The sequence below is a fragment of the Pygocentrus nattereri genome, chromosome 5 (assembly GCF_015220715.1).
Source record: "Pygocentrus nattereri isolate fPygNat1 chromosome 5, fPygNat1.pri, whole genome shotgun sequence".
In the NCBI taxonomy this organism is placed as follows: domain Eukaryota; kingdom Metazoa; phylum Chordata; class Actinopteri; order Characiformes; family Serrasalmidae; genus Pygocentrus; species Pygocentrus nattereri.
Genome location: NC_051215.1, coordinates 17,751,522 through 17,779,158, shown reverse-complemented (window position 1 = coordinate 17,779,158; position 27,637 = coordinate 17,751,522). Strand labels below are relative to the sequence as shown.

Below are 27,637 nucleotides of genomic sequence, written 5' to 3'. Positions count from 1 at the left end.
ATGAAACAATTTCTTGAAAAAATGAAAAATGTATGTTTTTGAAGAAACAGTCAACCATTTACTTGATCTGGGTGGTGAAATGTCATACACTACGTGGGATAAGTGAGATCCTGCACACTCATTAAAGGGGTGATTATACTGATGGCTACAGGTATAAATCATTACTTCATATTCACATATGCACAATATTGCCAATTTGTATAAGAAAGTTTTTTTTTGGAAAAAATTTTAGAAATCATGACCAGTTTTATCACTATAAGTTCTTAAAAGAGGTAAACTTATGATCAAACAAAATACAACGAAAAAAAAAAGAAAATCACTCTGACTTAAAGCAAAAAAGTCTGACAGGTGCAGTTGAATAGCAACACTCTTGCTGCACTACCTTTCATGCGTATTAGTATTAGCACTGTGATCACTGGATAACTGCACTACAGAGTATCCACATTTAGGGCTTTGGCTTGTCAATGTCTGATTTAAATAAATCAAAGACAAAAGCAAAAGCTGTTGTTGGTTTATTTATGATCAACAGTGGTTTATAAATTTCGTGCACTGCATTTTTTATTTCTTAATATTCATATTTCAAAAAGAGGTCACTTTTTCAAAATATCAATGGAGAACCCACAACATAGCAACTGTTTATGAGGAAAGTCACACCCTTCAATAAAATGAGCCAACTGGCTTGCTGGTAAAGTTGCAAGTGGGAAAAGCTCACCCTCTTTAAGAAAATGTTCATACGCATTAGCTAAGATGGCCCTGGAGTAGACTTTTCTACAATAACTTTGAAGAAAGCTTGTCCACTCCTCGGGACAACTCTGATCTCCAGTAATACAAGACAAGGCTACTGTCTCTTTGAAAAGGCAGAGACCAGTAAACCCAAAGTAAAAGCCATATTAGTGTTTCAAATGCATATTTGTGATGCATACAAAACAGCATAAACAGTTTCTAACTTTGTTCTGGTTACTGCGCATGTGTGTACCTCCACAAAAAGGGGGGGGGGGGCACAATGTTTTGGAATGATTTGAATTGCGCCCTTTAATTCATTCAATCATTTCAAATGATTTTTATTTTGTATGTGTGTGTAAGGTCACTTAGACATTGTGGAAGAGTATGAAAAGACGAGGCATTGCACACTCCCCTTTTTTTGCGAAACAAAGTGAGGAGAACTTCCTGTAATGCAGCTGCGAAAACTTAATGCTTTTACAAAACAGAGAAACCAAGGCACCTCAAAACAAGTAGAATTAAAAAAGCACAAAACAGCAAAGTTTGCATATTAGTGAAATAAAAACACCAGGCTAGTTTGAGTTCAGAAACTCTAAGTATTACGTTTTTATTTAAATGACTGGCTTTTTGTGGAGCATTAACATGTTGAAAAGGAAAACGTAATGAGTCCAGCATTTACCTGCTTTAAATGACACAATTGCACTTAAAGGCCTGGATACATTAAACTGGTTCATGTTTGAAATCGGGAAAAGTGCTCAGTACCTGAAACAAAATGATGGCGTGTTCTTGTAAGACATTTACTTCATCTGCGGCTAATAAATTAATAGGAACAATCCAATATTTCTTCTGCTCACTCTGGGAATAAAGCTTAATAATCAGATTAAAATTCAGATTTGAAACTATTGCCTTTACAGTGCTTAATTTATGCCGCATCACATGAACTGCTTTTACATTTATTAGCAGCTCAATTTGTTGCATCTGCTATGTGTATCCAGGCACTTAACTGCATTCCAGATGTTTGTGTCTTCCAAAAATCAAAGAAAAAACCCAAAAACCTGTTGATAGTGGCTTTAGAAACAAACAGAAGCGCATTCTAAGTCAATTCACAAAAGAGACTGTGAGACATCAACAATTAAATCACATCAGCTTCTAGCTCTGCTGCATTATCAGGAAAAAAATAACAAAACTTTTTAAAAAAAATTTCTGCAGCATTAAAAAAAACTCCAAATGCACATTAACAACTCTATCTGCACACAAAGTTTTCATATCCTTGACTTTTTCTTTGAATGATCACACAGGCCAACCAGCATGAGATACAGAATTACTGACAGGAGAGCGAGATGGACATTTTAAAGAAACAAAACAAAAGACTCTGAGTTTAGTACATCTTACAATTGAAGCAACATGTGCTAAGTTGCTTTTAATGTGGAAAATGACCTTATGACACAAAATAATCACTTTTTTACTTGAACAGAAGCAGATACAGTAAATAATCCATCAAAACAGTGTGTTATCAAACACGAAACAGCTGATTTCTGAGATGGACCTTTACAGCGGTTCACTGACATATGGGCTGGTTTCACATGGGCAGTTTACATCATATTCATGCAAACAGTGGAAAAACAAAGCTTGTTAAATTCCCTTTCAACCCATCTCCTCTCGCTTACCTCTCCACTGTAGAAATGCATGTACACTCTTCACAAAAAGAATGGATCTTGGCTTGTAGGAAATACCTTTGTTTGATTTAGAACCTTTGTTGGTATACATAAATGTAGGCACCCCTGGTCAAATTACATTTTCTTGATTTTCTAAGTAAAAATAAGTTGACATGTCCTCAACAGAGAATACACTTCTGCATATTTAAATGCACAAATACTGTTTATTTGTTGAATTTAACATTGGGGAAAAATAAAAAGCAAAAGACTGTACATTATGTGAAGAGTCTTTATACAAGGTTCTTCACACTACCGTAAGGTTCTTCAGAAAACAAAAAGTAATCAATGGCATTGCTTTGAAGATCCTTTTTTGGCACTCTTATTTTTATAGGTGTACAGTAATTCATAATTTTATTACCTATTGACTCAACTAGCTGTTATTCATTCTCATAATAGACCTGTTGTGAAGCATTGTGGTTCAGTTAGGTTAAAGAGGTGGACTAACAGGAGATTTCACTCTTAAAAATAAACGTGCCCAAGAAAGGGTTCTTGGGAGCAATGCCATTGAAGAACCACTTTTGGTTACCTAATGAACCTTACAACAGATGCTGCTTTAAAAAAACAATAAGTAGAAAGGTTCAGGTTTTGGCTTAGGGAACCAACAGTAACCAACAGCGGTTCTTTTAAGGTATCACTCCAAAGAACCTTTTTGGCACATTTATTTTTAAATGTGTAGGTCACATGGGGGTAGGGAGAGACCCACTTTCAATTACACTGGCCAAACGCACAGCGCTTGACCCAACGCAAGCAACAACAGTGAAGACAAAAAGTCTCACACAGGACACTGCAATAAAACTCCACTAGATCCAAAACCAAAAAGCTCACCCTTTAACACCCCTATTCATTCACATATGAGTAGAAAAATAGGCTCCACCATACAGTCAAATAACAAAATGTAATAGAGAAATAACAAATAAAAATGAAAAATGAAAATAGTACTTTCTTATGTCGAACTCATTATGCTTTGTATGTGCTCTAATCCTAAAAGGCCTGCACAAAAAATAATCATTCTGAAGTAGGCTTTGTGGCAGTCTATATGTATTCAATTGACTCAAGAAACATGTAAATGTTTCATAGTTTCACTGAAAAATTTATACTGTTCATAATGTCGAAGAACACTTGAGTTACCAAATATTTAAATATAAATGAAACCCACAATCGCCTTCCTTATCATCATAAGCTAGGTGCTATGTATTTTTCTAATTTCTTCACTCTTAGCATGAAAAAACAATTAGCAGCTCGAAAAAAGAAAAAAATTAAGTCCTCTTTGCAATTTAGGTCATATCAGAGATGTTTTGGCCAAATGAAATATTTTTGTCATTTATTCCTTTTGTCTTCTCAGGTTATAAGGCAACCCACATGCTCCTCTGCTTAAGGACCCATTTCATTCAGTTTTGGGTTGTTAACTCCCTGCAGTTGGAATTTTCTCCTTGTGTCACATCTGCTAATGGCAACCAGCTTTAATCCTGGTTAAAAAAATCCTTCATCTAAATTAAAAGGGTCATCAGAGTGTTACTATTGCCATTTCTGGATTTAGACTAGAGTTCAACTATGAATGGAATAACCAGAGAAAAGTATGACACCACTGAAACTATGCATCGGTAATTAGAAATCAGGTCCTTGATTAACGCCCACACTGAACTGGGGAGCCATCACCTTAAATGTAGTATATTACAAAGGAAAGGCAGCCAAGCTATGAAGCCAAATAACAGTCATGGCTAAAAAAATAAAACAAACAAAACAAACCCCCAAAAATAACAACAACCAAAAAAAAGTGCAAAAAGGAGAATGGAAAATAAAAAAATCAATGCACAGCTTAATGAGACAGTACAGCTGATTTTATTTTGATAAGCATTACCATAAATTTTGATAAGATCAAATATTAAAATTCATGGTGTAAACAGTAATGCATGACAAGACAAAAAAAAGTCTCAATATTTTTTAGATTTTATTTTTTTTATGTATAAACACTGTACATAAATTACTTTCTCTGAGACTAATATTCATGTACGGATAAGTGTAACTTTTTTTTAAGTTTAAAAAAAAATTCCATAAAGATACTCTCACATCTCGTCAAAAGACTGGTCAGATATGATATATATGTTTAGTTTTGTCTTTTTTGCTCTCTACTCTACGTCCGCCACCAATTGAGCTGGTTCAACAATGACATTGAACACTCAGACTTAACTTGAATACTCAAATCTTAACTGTGTCCTTTAAGAAAGCGAAGCAGGAAAGGATCATGGCCAGTTCACTCACAGCTGTACAGCTCTGTCCAAAACAGTCCACAAAACCAGTTTATTGATAGTAAGAACAGCTTTCAGAGTTGGCGAACCTCAGCCTGGACCACCGCAGTAGCCTTCAGTTAGCATCCTGAAGAAGAACAATCCAGTGGCTTTGTACAGGTTACTCCAGCTGAGCGCAGTGGTTTTGTGCATGTAAACACATCGTTCATTCTTTTTTTTTTAATCCATTAAGCATATCACCTTTAAGGTATTTCATACAAAAAAAGCACAAAAAAGATTCATGAACAGTTTTGATTTTTATTTTCAAAATTAAGAGTCTTCGCTCTGTTAGAAAGAGTTCATTCATCTACTTGACACTTCAAGCGTGAAGAAAACATGTCAGTTAGGGGTGTGTCTGGTGTGGCTTGTGACAAAGGAGGAGGTGGTCCCAGGTCTTTTTTTCTACATGGTAACAGAGAGAGGCAGCTAGGCACAGTTTCCCCAGCCCTACCCCTTGCAGTTTGCAATTTGGGGTGGGGAGTGGGGGGCTTTAAGTGAGTATATTGGGTGGTATAGAGTGGGGCAGTAGTGTATTATGAGGATACTGGAATGGTGCAGTCTGTTACCTTTTCCCAATCTCGCTCTGCCTCAGGAACTGGATGTTGTTAGCACTGTCGGCAAGCTCTGGGTATTGCTCCACGGAAAGTACATAGTAGCCATCATAGCCCAAAACTTTCCCAGAGCTCAGAAGCTGCCGTTTTTCACCTTCAGTCCAGAGCCGAATGCCTTCTTCCCCGTCCCGCACCCTCTGCTGTTCACGTGACCATGCGCTTGCTAATGCCCTCTGCCTAGCTTGCTCTAGAACACGTGCCTTTTCCTCATCTAATGTCATACCGTAGCGTACATGGAGCGCCAGCGATCCATACTGTAGCTCCACGTCTGCAAAACGCCGTGTGCGCCCGTTCACCACCGTAGTGGACTGCGACACAGTCACATTGACACCATTCTCCAGGCTCTTGCGGCCACTGGTGAGGCGCAGCGCCCCCAGGTCACTCTCAGGCAGGCTGGTTTTGATGAAGTAGTGTGTGTCACGGCCCTCAATGGTGAAGTGTAGGTCTTCCAGGTAGAAGGCATTATTGAGCACCGCTGCCACCTTGATGCAGTCCTCATTAGCAATGTTCAGGGCATTGGTGGCCACCTGGCCCTTGCTGGTAATGGCAAGCATCACACCTTTGCCAATCAAAGACTTGACAGTTGCGAACCACAGCCAGGGTTTGTCCCGTGTGGAGCGACGCCGGCTAAGCTGGATCTCCGGCATCCTCTCGAAGGACAGGAATGCGTTGGACTGACGCGTCACTTCTTGCTGGACACCTGAGATGGACTACAGGGGGACAAAATGAGAAAGCATTAGTAGAGGAAGCTCTTTTTTGTTATTATTTCGACTACTTTTTGAGTGGATAATTTGAATTGCCATTTGGATGTCATAAAGACCACAACAGAAGAAGTCCACTGGTTTTGTGGGGGACTAACAAAGCAAACAACAACAACAAAAGGTATCCAAAAAATGCTTAATTAGAAACAGGCTGTTTGGAACAATCTGTGGCCTGGCTGGCTAATTTAACAGGAAGATACAATCCTTGTGGAAGCATAATAAAGAAAAAAAGGGACTCATTTGCACATCAAATGCTTATAGTTGGTGATTATATTTCAAGGAAAGTGAGAATGATTCAACTATATATAATTGTCTCTGTCACTGCTGATGAACTGTGAAGCACCCTAAATTTTGTTTTTGTCTTAACAGATTCCAGCAGGGCTTGCTTGTAAAATATGTTTTTAATCTTAGTGTGACTCTATTGGATAAATAAAGCTTTAGTAAAAAAATAAATACAGAAAGTAACATTTTCTGGAAAGACAGGAGGAAGCTATGTATAAAGTGTATAACGCAGGTGCGTTGAATTCAGTTGCCAAGATGCCACAGTGTCTTTCTGATCTGATTCAAATCTTGACATGCTTGGTAATGAGCTGATGAGTTGAATCAAGTGTGTTAAATTACAGAAGAGGCTGTGTTGTGGCCCTTTCAGGGCTTATGTCATGTTACACATACCGGAAGATCATCCCACAGCTGGCTCTTCCTCATTTCCAGTGACGGTTGTGTCAAGTCAAATTTAGGAATAGGAAATCCAGGGATGGCATTATGAAGGTGAAAGCCAAATGTCACCAGCCAGATGTTGACATCTAAGGACACATATTTAACATAGATTAAGTACTTCAGTGTGTTTTTTTAAAAGTCCAGTCAAGAATTTACTTACTTACATTTCTGCTATTTACTGTGCCTGTCAGATCATAATTGGCAAACAAATTCTGAATGTACAATATAGAAGTAACAAGAACAACAGATGCACAGTGTCCACAAAATTTCCTTACCTGTGACATACTCTTTGACATCATGTACCTTACTAACAGGGTTATTACTGCGGAACATGTACAGGTTGAAAGGGGCAGGATCCTTTCCCACTCTAGTCCAAGTGCTAATGTCTGGTGTGGTCCAGCGGCCGGCTGGGATGTCATAATCTCTTTCTCCGAAGTGCAGCAACCTCGTCAGTGGATCATACAGTCCTCCATGGAAGCCAATCACCAGCTGGAAGTCAGGATTGGAATCAAAGTAGATCTCCCCATAAGCAGTGTACTGCACCTGCTTAAGAAGTAGCCCATTACTGCTAAAGACAGCCAGTGGAGTTCCAGTGTTGTCACAGGCAATATAGAACTCTTCTCCACTGCTGATTTCCATGGCAAACAGGTGGCCTTGCAGATCGTAGTACAGTGAGGTGATCTCAGAGCTGGAGTGGTTGTAGACGTGGGTGATGCGGGTGGGGTAATTCAAATCAGCATAGAAGAACTGCAGGTGTTGGCCCAGGCTGTTTCTGGAGGCCAGGCGTCTACCCAAGCCATCGTAGCGGTACTGGATGGTCCATCCACTAGCCTTGCTGTGGACTCGCACCAACAGACCCTTGGAATTGTATTCGAAGATCTCTGCGCCTCTCTGACGCAGAAATCCATCCTCATCCATTCTGTATTGGACATCTCCCAGACGAGTAATGCGGTCCCTTAGGTCGTAACGTAGCGGTGTGAGCCGGGCACTGTTGCCAGGGTTCAGCAAGTGCAGGTTGCCGTTCAAGTCATAACTGTAGCGCCACATCATCTTTTCATTCAGGTAGACGGTCTGCAACTGGCCATCTACATCATAGTCATAACCATATTTGGTTGTGTTGGCAAATGGTCCGATCTTGATTTCTCGCTTGGTGACACGACCCATATTGTCATATTGGATGGTGATCCAGTACATGAGGGACCGGAAGATCTCATATTGGATCTCCTTGATCCTGCCATGAACATCAAAATGCTTGGTGTAGGTCATGACTGCTGTGGAGATGATCTGATTTATGTCATAATAGATGACCCCAAACTTGCCGAACTGTTCCACCTTGCCGGAAATGTCATCAAACTGATAGAGGTCAATGGGTAGTGGAGTTTCATTGATGACGCCTTGCATGCTGGTCACTCGGAAACTGTTGTCATAAGAGTAGTCAAAGCGGGCATTGACCATACCATCCTCACTGAAACGGAATATCTGTCTATCCACTAGGGGGCCGATTTGCCGGTAGCGGATAGAGCAGATGAAACCCTCACTCTGCAAGTTCACTGTCTTCAAGACACCAGCTGTCTCGTCATAAGTGAAGCTGACACGAGTGCTGTCATAGAGGATTTCCGACAACTTATTCTGTCTTCTGTACTTGTAGAGGACGCGCCGGCCTGTACCTAGGTGTGCCACCCGGAGGAGTTGGCCATCCTCACTGTAGTCTACAGTGACTGAGGCATTGCTCTCAGGAGGATGGTAAATGTTTCTGTAGTAGCCGATAGAACGAATGGTCTCCATGGTGTGGCGTGCCACGCTAGGCATGGTAATGGCAGACAGCCGGTCTTGCAAGTCATAGTCAAAGATGTACTGCCGCTGGCTGTGGAGCAGGAGTACCATGGACTGGAAATGAAGAGAAAGGGGGGCAAACAATTAATTACTTTTAATACGTTTTTAAAATGCAAATGGTGTTCAAAAGCAGGTATTAACATTCCATATTGGCACCATTTCCTCATTTGACTTTTCCTCTGCCTCCTATTTTCTAAATGCAGGCCTGTTTAATATGCTTGGTTGCATAATTCTAAAGTGTTTGTAAATTACCAGCCTTTCTCCTAATGATGCGCCTGTATTTATCTCATAAGGTAGGGTTCAGGGAAAGTCACGATCACTTAGCAAACCAGCAGGTAATAACGCTCTAAACATCCCGCAGCAAATAAACTCATTGCTCCTGTGGTTGATAAATAAATAGCTAAATAAATAAATAAAGTTACTGTTTTCTGTTTCTTTGCTACCTCTACCATATCTTTAATACATAACTAATGCAAGCAACACTATGGCAGAAAAACACCTACTCAGCAAGTCGGCTGTGCTCTGCAATTTAGAATGGTCTCATGTTTATTCCAGGCCAGTTTATGAGGAACTTGAAGGACAGCATAAACCACATTGATAAATTAGTGAGTCTAGCTGTATGCCTTAACTACAAACAGGCCCTGCTAGCTCCCCACATGAAGCTGTGTGACACAAAAGTTACAGAGAAACCTTCTACATCATTTATCTTTTTTGTACATGTACTCCTCCTTCCATTCTGCCTCTTTCTTCACTTTCTTGCCTGGTGAAAAAAGCAACAGCTGAAGCCCGCTGAGAGCGGTGCAGAGTCAGAGATGTTTAGTCTCTGTGAAGAGCCTTCGTCCTGTCATCCATACTTGGACAGACATTACTCAGACTCCCCAGGCACTGTGGGTGGCATATGTTCCCTACGTTGATATCTCCCTCTCTGGACATGCTACCTGCGCATGTGGCAGACAAACACAGAGGCAGGCAAGCCATGCATATTTAATCTATGCGCGCGCACACACACACACACACACAGCCGCCTCCCCTAGACTTCCCTCAAAAACTTTTCATCTCAAATGTGTCTGGGAGCTGTCTCAAGGGAATCTTACCTGTGTGCTAGCTCTACATAGAGAAAAAAATGTTCAGGTACTTCAGATACAACCATATCCTCATTTGCGTTATGGTTGTGTAACTTCTGCCTTGGTATTTATTGATTGATTTCTCTATTTATCAATTAGGCTACCTGATTAGGCTAATTAGGCTAAGTTGTGCATCTGGCCTCAGAACCAAAACTGCTAAAGTATAAATGTAATGCATATGCACCACCTGTTTTAGCCTTAAATGAGCAGGTCTGCAGTTTGAAAATGGTAAAAGATGAAGAATCAAGACATTATATAACTATGACAAAACTAATCAGTGATATCTGTATTGTTAGCCAAAGCATGGGGGATAAAAGTTTGAACTTTCACCAACCTAACCCCCACCCTCTTCTCCTGCTCTATTTCTTTGGCCTTCCTGAGTTCAAACCCTGACTTTTCCCCTGGGCCTCATTTCTGGGTCCATAAGTCTTTCTTTACTGCACTTCACTAAGCTCAAACACAGAAACAGCCTTTTATTTTTCCTCTCTGCTCTTCTCAGCAAACACAAGATCCACAAACTCTCAATAATTCAAAGGAAAATTCACACACCCTCAGTTCTTCTTAGTCTTTGTCCAGTAAAATGTATTATCTATATTTTTTTCTTTTCAGTTAAAAAAAGTGTTGTTTTTCATGCTGACACAATAATGTTAGTGCAAGTCCAGTGAGGCACATTGAAAAGTCACCACCTGTACTGAATCTCCAGCATACTTCTGAGCACAGTTGTCACATAAAGCTTAAGTCAAAGCTTAGATGAGGTCTGCTGACTACAAATAACTGCACCTCATCTGACCTGGCCTGAATCTTTGAGGGAGGTTTTGCAGCACTAAAATAAAGCAGAAACTCTCCCTACTAGAAAATCTACAAAGTGATGACTCCAGATTCCAATTTCAAATATGCATATGTGAACACTTGTTACTGTGTTGGCTTTAAGTTAACTAGTTAGCTCAGTGTTATACATACACTATATTGATGCTCCACAAACCCCTCACCTTGTCTAGGTAAGTGTAGCTCCAGGTTTTTCCATCTGCAAATGTCCTGGATACGATGCGTCCTTGGCTGTCGTATTCCACTCTCTCCACTGTAGGCCCTCTCTGGATGCTGGTCACCTGACCGCTGCTGGAGTAGGTCAGGTTAACTGACATCAGCTTGCTGCTGGGAACCCATAGCGTGGGGTGACCAGCTGCATCGTAAACAATCTTTAGCAGGAATTTACGATGGTCGTCATAGATCTTTTCCGTCCGCAATGTTCGGTCATAATCCACGGACAGCAGGTTCCTACCGTTGACCTATAATGGAAAATGAAAAGCAAAACAAGTTTTTATATACTTTGCTAACTGTAATTATACACTATATGGCGAAAAATATGTGGACACAAATCATATAATCATACAAACTTGTTCTAAAACCATAAGAAATAATAAAGACTCGACACCCTTTTGTGGCTATAACAGCCTGCAATTTGTGCTGAATTTGTGCTCATTCCGTCAAAAAGCATTCATGAGGTCAGGCAGTGACACTGAATGAGAAGGCCTGTTTAAAAATTGATGTTCCAAAGGTGTTTAGTGGGGTTGAGTTCAGGGCTGTCTGCAGGCCACTGGAGTTCCTCCAATCTGGACTAATCAAAAAAATGGAGCTTTATGAAGCTCAGTTTGTGCAAGGGAGCACAGTTATACTTGAAAAGGAAAAGGTTTTCCCCAAACTGTTGCCGGAAGGAAGCTCATACTTGTCTAAAATGTCTTTGTATGCTGAAGCATTAACATTACCCTTTAGTGTAACTGAGGGGCTTGGCCCAAACCCTGGGAAACCAGACCATTATTCCTCTTCCACCAAACTTTACTGTTGGCACTATGCATTCTGACAGGCAGTGATCTCTTCGCATCTGCCAAACTTGGATTTGTCCATCAGACTGCCAGATAGTGAAGTGTGAATCATCAAACCAGAGAACACGTTTTCACTACTCCTGAGTCCAGTTTTGGCGTGCTTTACACCACTCCCCCATGACAGTTAGCATCGTATATTTTGATCTTCATGAAGCTCCTAACACACAGTCCTTTAGCTGAGGTTTCCAGTTTGGAACTCTGTAGTGAATGGTTCAACAGATAGGCACTGTGTGCTTCAGTAACTACTGCTTCATGGTCGAGCTGTTGTTCCTAGGCATTTCAATTTCACAATAACAGTACTTACAGTTGACGGGTGTAGATCTTGCAGGGCAGTAATTTCTGACAAATGTGGCATTCTATGACAGTGCCCTGTTTAAACTCACTGAGCTCTTCAACACGACCCAGTCTACTGCCAATGTTTATCTATCAAGATTATCTATGTGCTTAATTTTATCCACCTGTTAGCAATAGGTGTGAACTGAAACACCTGAATTTAATTAGGAAAGATATCCACACACATTTTGGTTATGTAGTGTAGGTACACTTATGGATAAACAGATTGATATATGGATATAGGCATACAGGCATACACAGGGATAGATAGATGACAGACAAATAGACAGAGGTGGCCGAAGTACACAAGTCCCTTAAAGAATTAAATTTATAGTAATTTAGTAAAAAATACAAAAATCCACTTGTCTGTTTATATGTTTGACTTCCTTTACAAGAACCTGAGATGGACATTGTTGGAATCTCTACTAAGAAAAGAAAATGTAGCTTTTTATTTTAGCTATTTTATTTTCAGACCATAGGACGTGGTTCCAGTAATCCATATTCTTGGACTGATTGTCTTCAGCAAACTGTTTGAAGGGCCTTCTTGTGCGTCAGCTTTAGAAGAGGCTTCCTTTTGGGATGATGGCCATGTAAACCGAGTTGAGGCATTGTGCGGCATATGGTCTGAGCACTGACAGGCAGGTTCTTCTTCAACCACTTCTTCAACCTCTGCAGCAATGCTGGTAGCACTCATGTATATATTTTTTAAATCCAACCTCTGGATATGATGCTGAGCACACAGACTTCTTTGGTTGACGCTGGCGAGGCCTGTTTCGAGTGGAAACTGTCCTGGAAAACCGCTGTATGACCTTTGCCACCGTGCTAAAGCTCAGTTTCAGGGTGTTAGCAATCTTCTTATAGCCTAGGCAATCTTTGTCACATCCTCAGAAAGTTCTTTGCCATGAGCTGCCATGTTGAATATCCAATGGTCAGTATCAGAGAATTGTATCCAAAACACCAAATTTAACAGTCCTGCTCCCCATTCACACCTGGAACCTTGTTACGCTAACGGGTCACATGACACCAGGGAGGGACAACAACACAATTGGGCACAATTTGGATATGTTCACTGTGAGGTGTACTCACATGTGTTGCCACCTTAGACATTTAGACATTACTGGCTGTGTGTTGAGTTATTTTCAGAGGACAGTAAATCTATACTGCTATACAAACTGTACACTGACTACTTTGTTATATCCAAGTTTCATTTCTATAGTGTTGTCCCATGAAAACAAATATTTGCATAAATGTGAGGGGTGTATTCACTTTTCTGAGATATTGAGAGTTATGAGATATGAGAGTTAAACCTACAGAGTTACAGATGTACAAACTTAAAAACCTAATAATTACCAAAGCCAAAAATCCAGGATACTGCCACAGCAGGTAAGCAAGACACAAATGAAGATGGCATGAAAGTTTAATCAAACAGCTGATATGTGGAGATGAGGAAAACCAACACAGCAGTTTTAAACATCTAAACCTAATCATCATTATAGACAATGCATATTGCCATGGTGGGCATGAAACATGTATTGTCTTTTTATGTCTTACCTGCTGCTACAGTATTTAAAGTGAACATTATTTACAGTTTGAGTGTTCTTGTGCTTTGAGTTTATTCATTAGCTGATAGTGACTGGCCCAAAACACTACAGGCCCACCAGGAATTCTCTTGTCTCTCACAATCACACACCCCATTAAGTACGGCCTTGGATGCAATCGCATTTCAGAAGCATTGCCGTGTTAGGCACTGAAGTGATGCCATCATTTTCTACAGATTACACTGTCTCATGTTTGTTGATCTTAGTTTTTCTGCATGCTCACTGCTGTGGCCTGTATGCCATGAAAGGAGCCAATCACAGGTTTCTCACCCCCCTTTCATAACACAGATTTGTGCTTCATTAGGTACTTGAATACAATTGCCTGATTAAAAAATATAAAAATAAATAGACTGTTAAAACTAAAACAATGAGCCTATTTTGAAAATGTAATGAGTAAAAACTACAGATTTTTCTTAAAAGTATAGATACCTAAAAAAGTACTTGTACTTTGCTAGTAACCACCTCTGCAAATAGACTGATAGACAGATGGATAGAGAGAAAAACAGGTAGCTAGACATATATGGACAGATACACAGATCGACAGAAAGATAGACAGAAAAATAAATAGGTAGATAGACCAGTAGTTAGACAGATAAATATACAGGTAGACAGACAGACAGATAATATATAGGTAGCTAGATGGGTAGACAAACAGACAGATGAATTGATACAGATGGATAGACAGTCAGCCTGACAAACAAGTAGACAGGCAGACAGACAATTAGACAGATAGATGTACTTCGAGTCTAGAGTGGAAATATAGGAGTCACAGTACATTGGGTAATTTGCATTTATCTCAACCCACATGTTTTACTCTTTGCATAAAGCACATTCTGAACTTGTGTTGAACAGATGCTATATTAACAAGATGTATTCTCATATATATTTAAAAAAGAAAGAGCATATTTTATATTCATCACTGACATTAGGCTTGCATCTAGAACATTATACTATACAGCACATGGGATGATGTGATCTGTTGTATAATTTAAAGTTACCCATCAACTCTCATATTTCAAACATTTGAAGTGCCAAAAACATTCATTGCCAACCTCAGTTCTTTCTCCTTAATTATCCACTCCTTCTTTATGTTCTACAACTTTTGGAATGGAGCACCGTGTTCTGGTTTTGTGATGATTGGGGTTTTGGAAGGCAGTAAGATCAGATGTTGACCTTGGATACTATTTATACCTCCACAGGACACTAAGGTGCTTTATTGATGCTGTGAGACTACCTGTGTCTTTATGGATTGCGGATGAGGAACAGCCACACAGTGCTAAATAATGACACCAACTACTTTGCGGAGAATATTTTTCTTCCAGATACTCTTATTTAATGAGAGAAAGCTGTGGAGGAGGGAGATGGAAAGGCATGAATGGTGGGTGCTTTCAAAAGCCTGATAAATGAGCAACCTTCCAATAAGACACAAATAGTTATATGTCCCGTCATTAGATGCATTGGGCACATCTACACAAGAACAGAGAAATCACAGCTAATGAAAAATGAAACCTGTTACTTTACTTTCCATATACAGGTTGATATCAAACTTCAAAGGCTTCTTGAACTTCCCCGGGTAAATAATTCTCTTTTGGCTTCTCCGAAAAGAGAAAATGTGTCTTTTCACACAAAGAAATGCGATTGTCATATTAATGCCATTTTTTGTCAAGCAAAGTAGGACAGAAAATGAAAATGCTGGATAATTCTTCTCAGGTTCTCTGTACTACTCTGTGGTCTATGTGATATGCAAGTACAGTCATATGCATAAGTTTTGGTACCCCTGGTCAAATTACATTTTTTGTTCAAGTTCACGCTTCCTCTACAGAGAAAACATTTTGGAATCTCTACTAAGAAAAGAAAATTTAGCTTTTTTATTTTAGCAGTCAATACTGAACATCAGATGAAAGAATTCCTTTTAATTAAGACTCAGGCCAGAGTGGGACTTGTTTTCAGACTGGGAGACAATACAAACAAAACAATAGCAACAAATCAGAAAGCTGCTGTAGCACGTCATGCAGGTGGGGCCTCCGCAACTTCTCTGGCGACAGGCGGGGCCTCCATGACTTCTCCAACGGCAGTGAGGGGAAGGGAAAGGAAACGAGTCCCGAATCCTCTCGAAGTGGGGATGGGGGGGAGGGCCATTCTGAACCTCCTCGGAGCAGAGACGGGAAGGGAAAAAAGGTGTGCTCCGAACGCTCTCTGAGCAAGAAGGGGAGTGGGGAGAAGGGCTCTAGTCCTGGAGAGGTGGTGAGAGTGGGGCTCCTGCCCCCACGCACACTGAGGGTTGCTGCTCCGCCAGCAGGCTCCTGACCACCTGCTGCTCCTGAAGCTGCTTCCAGTGCTTTTCAGCATCCTGAAAGACAGCCTGCAGCTCCTGCCAGCCAGACAGGTGCAGGTGTACCAGGGTCTTGACGGCATCCTCTTCTGCCACCGAGACTTCCTCAGTGTGTTGGTGTCCTCCTCCTGGGTTTCGGCACCAGTGTAGCACGTTATGTGCTACCCTGGGCTCAAGGAGGACGTTGGAGGCAAAATTCAAGGTTGTAGCAGCCATATCATTAATTCACCCAAATAAACAACACAAAACAAACCTAATCAACGGTAGGCTGGCCACTTTTCAGTGGCTTAATTTCAACTAGACTTTCCAGTCCTTCTCTTCACCAAGCTTTTCAACTCTTTCGTCCTTAGCTGCTGCTCGTCCTGCTCTCGCTCTGTTCCCTCAGCTCTTTTTAAAAGGCGCTCAGAGCGTGAGGGAATGAGTGCTCACCGCTCCGCCTCCTCGTTACTGCCCCCAGCTGGCAGGTTGGCAGCCTGGGTTGAACATGAGGCGTAGTGAAGCAGCCTTGCTATGTAACAGGGGGCGGGGCCCGAGTGGCAGAGCTCGGGACTCGCTCCTTGCTCTGGTGCCTCTTGTGGCTGGCACCAGTGTCCTCGTCCTCTGCCCCCTCCACATTTGCAGCTCTCTCCCTGCCGTCCTCGTCAAGGTTTGTCGCCGCTGGATGTTTGGCTGAATTTAACTGCTACATTATTTAAAGTGAACATGGACATGGATTTACAGTTTGAACGTTCTTGTGCTGTGAGTTTACTCATTAGCTGACAGTAATCGCCCCAAAACACTATAGGCCCACCAGGAATTCTCCTGTCTCTCCCATTCACCCACTCCAGGATTAAGTATGGCCATGGATGTGCTTTTTCAGATGCATTGTCCATGTTAAGCACTGATGTGATGATGCCTGATGAAAACACCTCTGTACATTTTACTGCACAATTACTGTTTATTTACTGAACATAACATATTAGGGGGAAGAATGTAACAGAAAGAATGTGGCCTGTGCCTGTGTTAAACATAGCAAAAACAAATTAAGCAGAAAATGTCATATTTAAGTTTATTCCCTGTAGAGGATGTTATTTTCACATAGAGCATGTGTTTTATTCAAACTTTTGCATCAACTGTATATGCTAAGTGGGAAGCCATTAGGATTTGCGCCCACTTACTTAAAATGCAATGTTCACATATTTAGCCATTACCTAGTTTGCTCTCCAATGTCCTCATGCCCAATTCTACTTGCTGGCTATGTCTGCCCAACACATGATTCTATGAATCTGGGAAGATGAAGGCCAGCATATGTCTCGTCCAAGTCATGTGAAGTAACCACATCTTTTCAAATGGCCTCTATTGCAACATCACTGGAAAGCCCATCATGCTTGATGCTTACTACATGCACATGCTAGCATTGTGTTGAGTGATGTGTAAAAGGATAGGCCAAATATATGGTTATGGATGGCTGTGGCATCACCATAAATAGGTTTGTATCTAAATTTGCCTTGTATTTAACAATTAAAAATTAAGCAAAAATATTTAATATAAAAAAGCAGTGAAACTGCAGCATGAATGTGAAGTTAATGGGTTATATTTGTGTTGGTAACTATGTGTTTTAGTTATGTTGCTACGTTCTAGCTAGGCTCATTTTGCTAATGGTCAGCTACCTGCTACTTCAGACTAGACTACACCACTGGACTTGAGCTACAGAACACAAAGTGTGAAAGGCATAACAAATATTTTAAGGTCCTTTTTGCTTACCCTTAGCTTTCGGCCGAACACTATGACCTTTCCTCTGGTCTGCTCCTTCCTGAAGCGCCACTCCACCAGGTTCTGACCATTTTCCCCAGGTAGGCTCATGTTCCTCCGGGCCACTGTAGGGTTCGCTGCCCCAGCCAGTATATGAGGCTCCGTCTGGTAGTGTGAGTCCATTCCGTTAGCATAGATGACCCTCAGAGAGTTATCATTGCCCACCTGGTAGCTGTTCCTCAACTGGTCTGTAGGGGTGATGGTAAAATGTTAACATTCTTTTGTTTCATTTTATAGATTTGTTCATTTTCTGCTATATAACACAATTTAAAAAGTCACAATTTTTAAAATGTTTTAACATAAATAAGCATGTAATAACCATATTAAAGCCCAATTAGGTTTACTCTGAAGAAAACAATATCACGCACTGCAATAAAGCCAAAGGTCACCCATTTTATCCCTTTGTTGTGATGTGAGCTCTCATCAGCACTCGAACCTTTCAGGTGTTTAAACGAACTTTGGGCTAAAAGTGATGTGCTTTTAACAATAGTTTGGAAAAGAAAACCTCAAATAATTTGTTTTAAAACCTGCTTTTTATATCAAGGAAGACATTAACTGGCTCATAATTCTACTAGATGTAATGATGTGGGGTGTAGGGAAGCTATTCCTTACAGAGGCCAATAAAGGATGACATTAACCACAGCAATCACACTGTTTGTACTTGTTGCATTTATCGCATATTAAATAAGGGATGGGATTCATGACAATTTGACAAGAGGAAGAGTTTATGAAAAAAACATTTTAGAAAAAATAAAGATAAAAATATTTTAAAATATACTTAAATGTTCTTAAACTCAGTAACTTCATTCATGCTGTGTGCCTTCCTTTTAAAACACTTCTAAACTAATGGATTTTCCTTCAGGGCTTGACTCTGCATTCTTATTCTATCCAACACCATAATTATGGCAAAAGAATAAATTACTAGCTGACAGTTTTAGACTAAATGAATGAGTAATGACTGCTTAGACATTAAAAATGATTTAATATTTGAGTTATGGCTTAATTAGCAAAGCATTGGATTTCAGAATGCAGAGCAACAGGTTCATGTACAGAAGTAGCAAGGTTTAATGAGGGCAGCAGGCCTGCATCAGTTTTTTTAATAACAGAAATGCTATAATATTCATACAATCCACATGTTCATTCTAAAAATACATAGGGGGCGACACGTCTTTAAAATGCACTATGCTAACTTAACAAAATATTGAAATCCAAAGTGAGGCTAAGGTGGGAAAATTACAGAAGAAGCAACAAAACAAGTTGCTGAACAACTTATCTTGAGGTGTTGCCCAATTTTACAATATAGGATGTACACAAATGGGCATAAGAGGGATGTAAAGTACCAAGGCTACAGCAACAGGATCACTACAGACAGATTTTATACTTAAGAAGAACAGATAAAGTAATAATTTATTATTATTTATTAATTATTTATTAATAATCATTTCTGATGATTTTAGCAATTAATATTTATTCAGGAGACGTGCATTCTAACTAATTTTGATATTTGAGTATCCATAAGATTTTGTTAAAGGATATATATTTAACCAAAGACAAAAAAGACTTTTTTCAATTAACGTAGGGCTGTAGGTTTACCTTTTAGGTGACATTTCTGGCGTTAAGAGGCTTAAAAATCAGTAACACAAAGATTTCTTCTGCATGCAAATGCAAGAATGTATTTAAACATATTTTATTTAAATTAAAAAATAGGTTAGGGAAAGCGGTAGGTTTAGCAGTAGCAGTATTGGTAGTAGAAACATGATTGCATGCTGCTGATGTTTGTTATTTCTAGAACTAGTTGATATCAGTCTAGTCAGAGATATATTTGTGCTGCTTCTCAGTCATGTTCTTAACAATGCCTCCCTAACAGCCCTAGTGACAGCCCTCTCACACAAAACTCACAACCTCCCAACACTAAATAACCCAAACAACACTTTAACCTAAACTAACATCTAACAATGTTAAACAACACAAACAAATCCCTTCGTTGGGTGCGCACTATCCAGTGCCTTTGACGTGCCACGACTCCAGAGTTTCAGGCACCAGTGCCAGCCGGTAATAGAATGCTACAGTTTGCAGCAGACAGGTGGACTCCTGTGTATACCTGTAGAATTGTAGCACATCCCTTATAGTTATGATGGAATGTTTATTTTTGAAGTGCTTGTTCTATGTTCTTTTTGGACAGTCTATCTATCTATCTATCTATCTATCTATCTATCTATCTATCTATCTATCTATCTATCTATCTATCTATCGTGCTGCTGTCGGAACAAAACCTCTTATCTCCAAAATGGTAACTTTACATGAGAAGCAACAAACATACTTTACTTTTTATGTAAGTCTGTCTAATGAGAACTTTTTCAAAGTCATTTTGGGTCATGTTTTTTGTCCATCCTTCATGAGAATTACACTAAATGTAAAGGCCAACAGGCATTTTCAAACTATGTCAAAAACTGAAAAAATGACAGTTATTCTGGCAGGTTGTAATACACTACTGGATCTGTAGGGGGCAATTTAGCATCTTTCACTGTCTTTCAAAAATAACTCTGAATGATGGCAATGCTGTGACAGGGGGTGGGGGAAAGGGTAAGTAAAAGGCCAAAGAAGAAGCTATAATGATTTGATTAAATAATAAATTGATAGTCAATAACCAAAAGATTAACTGATAAAAGAAATTACTGCAGCCCTACAGGGCAGTAATGGAGTGGAGACACACACACACACACACACACACTCTTACCTTGCACCAGTGTGTAGAAGGAATCTATGGAGGACAGGTTTGTGGTAATGCTGACATCATCGTCCCGTCCAGAGGTTTCAATGTCCACGGTCAGAGCTCTGTCCATTTCTTCAATTAGGCTGGTGATGACTCCTGTAGGAAAGGTGACGTTGGTCAGCCTTCCTTCACTGTCATAACTGTAAAATATAAGAAAACAACCCGTATAAGCATTCAAAGTATTTATTTAAGTTAAATAAAACCAAAAAAATGGCTTTTTACTAAATGAATTAATTTTTTAAGTTGAAGAGACAAAAGAGAGAAGGAGGAGAATTTTAAAAAATAATTTTTACCACATAAATGGACAACTAATCCTTGCTGACTCATAGACAGAATACATTTCAAACATTTGATATTGAGTAATTTTGAGTGGGGTAAATCAAGTAATCATGAAAGCCCCAGTTACCTACACATGGCTAACACACAATCCTATCAAAGCAGTTGTCTGCCCAGCCATGTCTAAAGAAGTGGGCCTTCTCGATGTCCAGAATGGCTCGGACCTGCCCACTCTCTTTTCATTTGGCTTATTCTGTCATTATTTTGCTGATGTTTAAAAACATACTGTTGTATGTTTATACTGTAAAGTTTTGGAGATACAAGGTTTTGTTCAGACAACAGCAATATTATTAGCTGAAAATAGCAAAAAAATACTAATTGTGATGTGCAAAAGTCTTTCCACTTGTAAAGTCTCAGAACTTTATTGACTTGTTAATTGACTTATCATGACTGGTTAGACAGGGCATCACTTGTCATTGATGGTAATAAATTCTCTGAACAGCTATAGGCTCCTCTAAGCAGCTGGCTGAGGATCTGAAAATAAAGCTTCAGGGCCCTCCACAAATAAAGGCAACCCATTACTCATGTATGTAAAAACATACTTTATTGCTTATCCTTTTAATCTTTTATTCAATATACTTTGTATAGCCCTCTTTTACAAAGATTACAGCTCTAAGATTTCTCCTATAATGCTTAATGAGACTGGAGAGCACATGGCAAAGAATCTGAGACCATTTTTCCATACAGAACCTCTCTGAATCCTTCAGATTCTAAGGCCCTTCTTGGACTCTCCTCTTCAGCTCATCTAACAGATTTTTTATTGGGTTTAGGCAAGGGGACTGGGATTGTGGCACAACTTAGATTTTTTGGTAATACCTGCTGGTACTTGTTGGGAGTCAATAATGACCATATATCCATACTATTTGACCAGGGCCTTTGAAAGTAAAACAGCCCCACAACAGAGATTCACCACCATACTTCACAGAGAGGATGAGGTACTTTTCTGCATAACTTTTGTGTTTGTCTACTAAGCCCATCTCCAGTGTTTGCTGCTAGAAAGCAGTATTTTGTTCTTATCTAATCAAAGAACATGGCCCCACTGAAAGTTCTGGTAAAATATGGCAAAATGTACATGCTTGAATTTGCTGGTCCTTGCCAGAAGACAGCAGAGGGTTTCTTCTGGCAACCCTGCCAAATAACTTGTGGTTGTGTAGGTTGTGTTTGATTGTAGTTTGGGAGACATTCTGAAGCCAAGACCTAAATAATGTCTGCAATTCCCTATCTGTGATCCCTGGAGATTCTTTGAACACTTTAACCATCCTCCTCACACTGTGTAGGGTATATACAGATACATGTCCTTGTTTCCAATTTTTAACACTTTGGTTGCTTTAAAGAATTGGCCATTTTGAACTGATTAATTTTTTTCTTCTAGCCATTTACTGATTTGTGTAGCTCAGCACCATTTAGCTGTACATGCCTGCATTATTGTCTGGTCTTTCTCATAGGCATGGATGACTAAGGGAACTCATGTGTCAACTCATATTTATTCCCCAGTGAACCAGAGTGTCATGGCTAACTATGTAAGTGTTTCTAAAGTTCAACTGAAACATAAAATTGTAAAAACATCAAATTTGTATAGGAATATGCTTCAGTTAGATTTCACTCATAAGAATTTCCATGAATGTCAACAATTCTAGCACATAGAAATGAAAGGAAAATATTTATTTCATGATAAGTTTTAGACTTTATTCATTGTACTTCAAATAAAGCTTTGTGCTAGTTTAAAACAATATCAAAGGGATGAAGCATATATAGAATTAAGCTGCAAAAACAGCCTATTTTAATTGTTTCTGTGATGACATGAAAACCAACATATATATTATATCACATATCATATACGCTTATTAAGCCTACAGCAGTTTAGCACCGCTCATTCACACTGAAGTTGTTTCAGCCTGGACTGCTTTTTGAATTGAGGCACAATACAGGACAGCCAATCAAAACAGTGCTTTTACATATATCAGTTCTAAGGATACAGAAAAAAAAAAACAGTTGGAAAATGGGCAATTGAAGTTGAACCATAAAATAAACATTATAAACAGACCTAAGGGAAACATGTAGGATATTAGGATATTAATTGTTTTATTGCCTTTATGGTGAATATTATAACTGGACTGACCACGTCTTTAAGTAAGGTCACTATGTCTGTTAATGGCAACAATACCTACTGAGTATAACAGGTGATTGCAGTCTTTCAGTAGTCAAAGGTTAATGGGTTCAAAAAGAATTTGCATTTATATTTTATCTTTAAATTCACTGACATTCTCAGCATTCTGAAATTAATGAACAAGGCCAAACAGAGGAATTAATGAACAAGGCCAAACAGAGGAGCTGCTAGCATTGCAACTCAGATTTAAGTATGACGTTACTGTCTGATATAGGATTCTAGCTGCTCAACAGTCCTGGGTCTTCTTTGTCAGATTTTTCTTTTCATGATGCACCATGATGCATTGGTGAAAGGTCTGAACTGCAGGCAGGTCAGTTCAGCACCTGGACTCTTCTTCTGCAAAGCCATGCTGTGGTAATGGATGCAGTATGTGGTTTATCAATATCTTGTTGAAATATGCAAGGCCTTCCCTGAAAGAGGCATTGTCTGGATGGGAGTATATGTTGTTCTAAACCTAGACAGCACCTTTCCATACAAGTATGCTGTCCACGCCATAAGCACTACTGCAACCCCATACCATCAGAGATGCAGGCTTTGAACTGTGCACTGATTACAAGCCCACAGGACATAGTTTCCAAAAATAATGAATCTGACCACAGAACAGATTTCCATTTTGCTCAATTTAAATGAGCTTTGGCCCAGAGAAGATGGCAGCGTTTCTGGATAGTGTCAACATATATCTTCTATTCATGATACAGATTTAACTTGCATTTGTGGATTTCTGGAAGTGTTCCTGAGCGATTTTGAGTACAGAAACATGCCTGTTTTTTATTCAGTGCTGCCTGTGGGCCCGAAGATCATGGCATCCAATATTAACTGTCGGCCTTGTCCCTTGCGTCCAGCAATTTCTTCAGATTCTCTGAATCTTTTGATGATATTATGCATTGTAGATGGTGGAATATCCAAAGTCTTCACAATTTTACATTGAGGAACATTTTTCTGAAATCTGAAATTTTCTGCCCATCATTTTAGAAAGACACTCCTCCAGCTGATTTTTAATAGTACCACTTACTTTTCCAGCCTTTTGTTGCCCCTATCCCAACTTTTTTGAGATGTGTTACTGCCATCAAGTTCTAAATGAGTTCACTTTCAACATCTGATATGTGTTCTCTATTTTATTGTTAATAAAATATGGGTCTATGAGATTTTTAAATCATTGCATTCTGGCTTTATTTACATTTTTTTTTTTTCATTTTACGCAGCATACCAACTTTTTTGGAATTAGGATTGTAAATAAAAAAGAAATTGGGAACAGAAACTATAGCTTCTCCTCACTCTTCTTCTGAAAGACACCACAATCTTTTACTGTGTTTTGTGTCTTACATAGTACAGCTTAAACCCACTACAGAATCGATAAGAACTCCAGACTTCTAAGTGTTAAACAACAAATTGTGGAATAAAAATTTTCTGAGTGTTTTGAGTGACCTTATTGAAGCTACTCAAAGGACCATTAAAACTAGAAAACCAGACACGCAGTGAGTTAGCCAGAAGGCAGTGTCTGTCACCAGCATGCCTAACTAAGGCATTTCCACACGGAACAGGCAAACCAAGTGAGTCATTTTAGGGCCCTGGGTCTACTGTCTGCAGCACGATGGCCACATGCACTTGCACACATGTTCACATCAGACAGGACAAACACTTCAAATGTTCATGGCATTCTGACACATTTGTCACTTGCAGTGTCTTTATTGTTTTATGATGTAGCATGTGCTGAGTTTAAATGGTGATTTTGGAGACCTCCAGGGAATTTCTGTTTTAGCTGAAGGATCACCATGTGTGCTGAATGTGTACATGTTGAAATGTGTACTGAGCTATTTTAAACACACAGCCGTTCATATATGTTCTACATCAAAGACCACAGGCTGTAACTAAAGTAGGGACAAAGCTCTCAGGCACAAGGCCAAGACCATCTCCACATTTTGTAAATTTCTTAATGTAAATACTAGCTATGTAAATACTATTACGAATGAAATGTAAATTCTAGTATGGTGAAAAATATACAATTTCCCCACTTACCACAAATGTAGTCAGTCTTTCAAGACTGTTGTTGGTGAGACTTGTTTGGTGTCTAAAGTTTGCTCTCTAAGGTTTGCCCTGAAGCTAAGAGGCTAATGTAGCTAACAAGTAATAGAAACCTATATTACACCAACAGGCATGTTACAAACTGCATGCCTAATTTATCCAAGCTTGTCTCAAACTGTGTCAGATTCTTAAGTGATCTTAAATGTCATACAGTGTCAGAAACTACATGAGCAAGTTTTTTTAAAACGACTTAACAACTCAACACGGTGTGACAATTTTCCATTACACATTAGCTACATTAAAAATTGTGAATTCAGGGAAAAACTGAGGAAGAGGAAACTGAACTGAACTGAAATGTCTTTCAAATTGAGGAATAATTCAGCACTCACTCATAGAAGGTGGTCCAGCCAATCTGGATGCTCTTGGTGGCGAGCAGGCCGCTGTTTCCGTGATATGTGAAGAGCACCAGCTCCTGCCCCTGTGCCGTCAGTGTCTTCAGCCCACCATTCGTACCAATGGTCAACCAGATTACCTGGTTGTCAGGGGCGACAATGCGAACAGGCATGCGGTTAGGGTCACGGCGGATGCGCAGTGTGTTCCCATTGCTATCAGTTACAGCAGTGACATCATTCTCGTTGCTGTAGCTGAAGTTGTATTTGTAGTCTCCAGTCACCAGGCTCATGGTGTACTGGTGTGTCCCATTAGAGTCAAACACGTAGAGCTCCTGTGAGGCTGGAGATGCAACTTCATACAGGCTGGAGGAGCCCTGCGGAGGGCGGTTTCGGGATATTGCGCGGATCCGGATGTTTCCCAAATCTGCCACATACAGTGTACCATCTGGAGAGACTGCGAGAGAGGAGGGGTCATTCAGACGGGCATCTTTAGCATAGCCATCCCCCGTCAGGTAGCAGTCGCAATTAGCATCGTTCTTACAGTCGCAGTCAGACGGTGCCCCTGCCAGGTGGGAGATTTCCCCATCGGTGCTGACCTGAGGGTAAGGATAGGCATTGTTACAATATCAATACTACCACTAAGTCAAGTTCAATTTCTTGATATTTAGGAATTTATTGATTAATTCAAGTTTACTATCCAAGAGAGATATTCATCTGAGGCAACTGTAATGCATTGATCCACACACACTATCTAAGCCGCTTATCCTTCTGGGTCATGGGGGGCCATGTTGGAATCTATCCCAGCAGTCATTGGGCAGAAAACACCCTTGACAAGTCACCAGTCCATCACACACAGACATACATTTTCAAACCTGTGGGCAATTTAGCATGTCCAATAAGCCTAACTACATGTCTTTGAGGAGGGAGAACATGCACACACAGAAAAAACCCTGGTTGCCCAAAATTGTACCCAGGCCCTTCTTTTGGGGACATTCAGACTACAGCATAACCCACTGCACCACCCCTTGTTGGAGTCAGTTATAATTGCTTATATTCATATTTATTAAAGTATATACTCACACTATTTTTAGTCTCAAAACAAACCAACAAAACCTTTACATATACAATTATCTATATGTAAACAGTGCTGAAGGAGTGGCACCTGCAACTAAATTTATTATTGTATTGGGTGGTGTCTCTACCTGTCGGATGCGGTTGATCTTCTTCTCGTCTGTCTCGGCAATGTATAGCACTCCACTGAATGACAGGGAGATAGCTGTAGCTCCCTCTAGCGTGGTTTGGATGGCACGTTTGCCCAGGCTATACTCAATGCCTGGTACCTGGCAATGCATGGGTCGTCCAGCTACAATCCGCACCTGTCGGTTCTCCGTGATCTGCAAGACCACGTTATTGTCCAGCACATAGATGGAGTTGTCCATGGGGTTGATGGCCAGGTCTGTTGGCCATTCCAGACGTACCTATGGAAACAGAGGTCAGGAAGATCAGCAGGGGCATAATTGATGTGGATAATGAGAATATGTATTGAAAAGAAGGGTTTCCAATATAACACTATAACAAAGTATAAATAATGAACGCATAACTTGTATTTATTGGACCTTGGGCTATTTTAAGAGTAACTTTGTCAACAGTTTGCTAAGATAGTGTTTCTGGGCAAGGTAGCCAATGTTAATGTTATTAGCATGTATGCTAGCAGGTACACAAGAAGCGTTTGAGACACTGTTTCATTTCCATCCCTCCCTAGCAATAAATTAAAAATCAATAATTATGCCTGTGTAGGTCAGCAATACAAAACAAAGCAAAAAAAAACAAAAACAAAACAAACCGTACACACACACACACACACACACAGACTTGTTTACTTGTGAGTACATATCGTTCATTCCACCCTTTTCCATGCCTTTTCTCTCTCTCTCTCTCTCTCTCTCTCTCTCTCTCTCTCTCTCTCTCCCACACCCCTGTTCTTTCACTCTCTCTCTCTTTGTCTTTTCTCTTGTTCTCTGATGCCAGAGCACTGTTCTGACACTGATGAAGAAGAATCCTTTACTTTGGAGCTTTAATACATTGCGGGTCTCAGCTTTATTTCATTTGCCCGTCACTGGGTCATTTATTTTGCAACAAGATCCAATTCCTCAAAGCCAGAGGGGAGTACACACCTGACTGAGACAAACATAAACAATAACAACAACAACAAAAGCAAACTTCAGACAGTGGGCATGGGCATGGCTC

At 39.9% G+C, this 27,637-nt stretch overlaps 1 protein-coding gene across 14 annotated transcripts in view; it reads right to left on the bottom strand.

Moving 5' to 3' along the window:
* Window positions 1–1,296: 1,296 nt before the first annotated feature.
* Window positions 1,297–27,637, bottom strand: part of tenm3 (teneurin transmembrane protein 3) — a 628,014-nt gene continuing 601,673 nt past the window's right edge. For all 14 annotated transcript variants that reach the window (XM_037538774.1, XM_037538773.1, XM_037538778.1 and 11 more), the window contains 8 exons: window positions 26,593–26,868; window positions 25,388–25,986; window positions 20,438–20,613; window positions 17,653–17,888; window positions 10,756–11,052; window positions 7,085–8,696; window positions 6,765–6,895; window positions 1,297–6,041 (listed from right to left, as the gene is read on the bottom strand). In XM_037538774.1, the coding sequence (XP_037394671.1) occupies window positions 5,283–6,041; window positions 6,765–6,895; window positions 7,085–8,696; window positions 10,756–11,052; window positions 17,653–17,888; window positions 20,438–20,613; window positions 25,388–25,986; window positions 26,593–26,868 (4,086 nt within the window). In that variant the 3' untranslated portion in view covers window positions 1,297–5,282. The remainder of the gene's footprint in view (window positions 6,042–6,764; window positions 6,896–7,084; window positions 8,697–10,755; window positions 11,053–17,652; window positions 17,889–20,437; window positions 20,614–25,387; window positions 25,987–26,592; window positions 26,869–27,637) is intronic.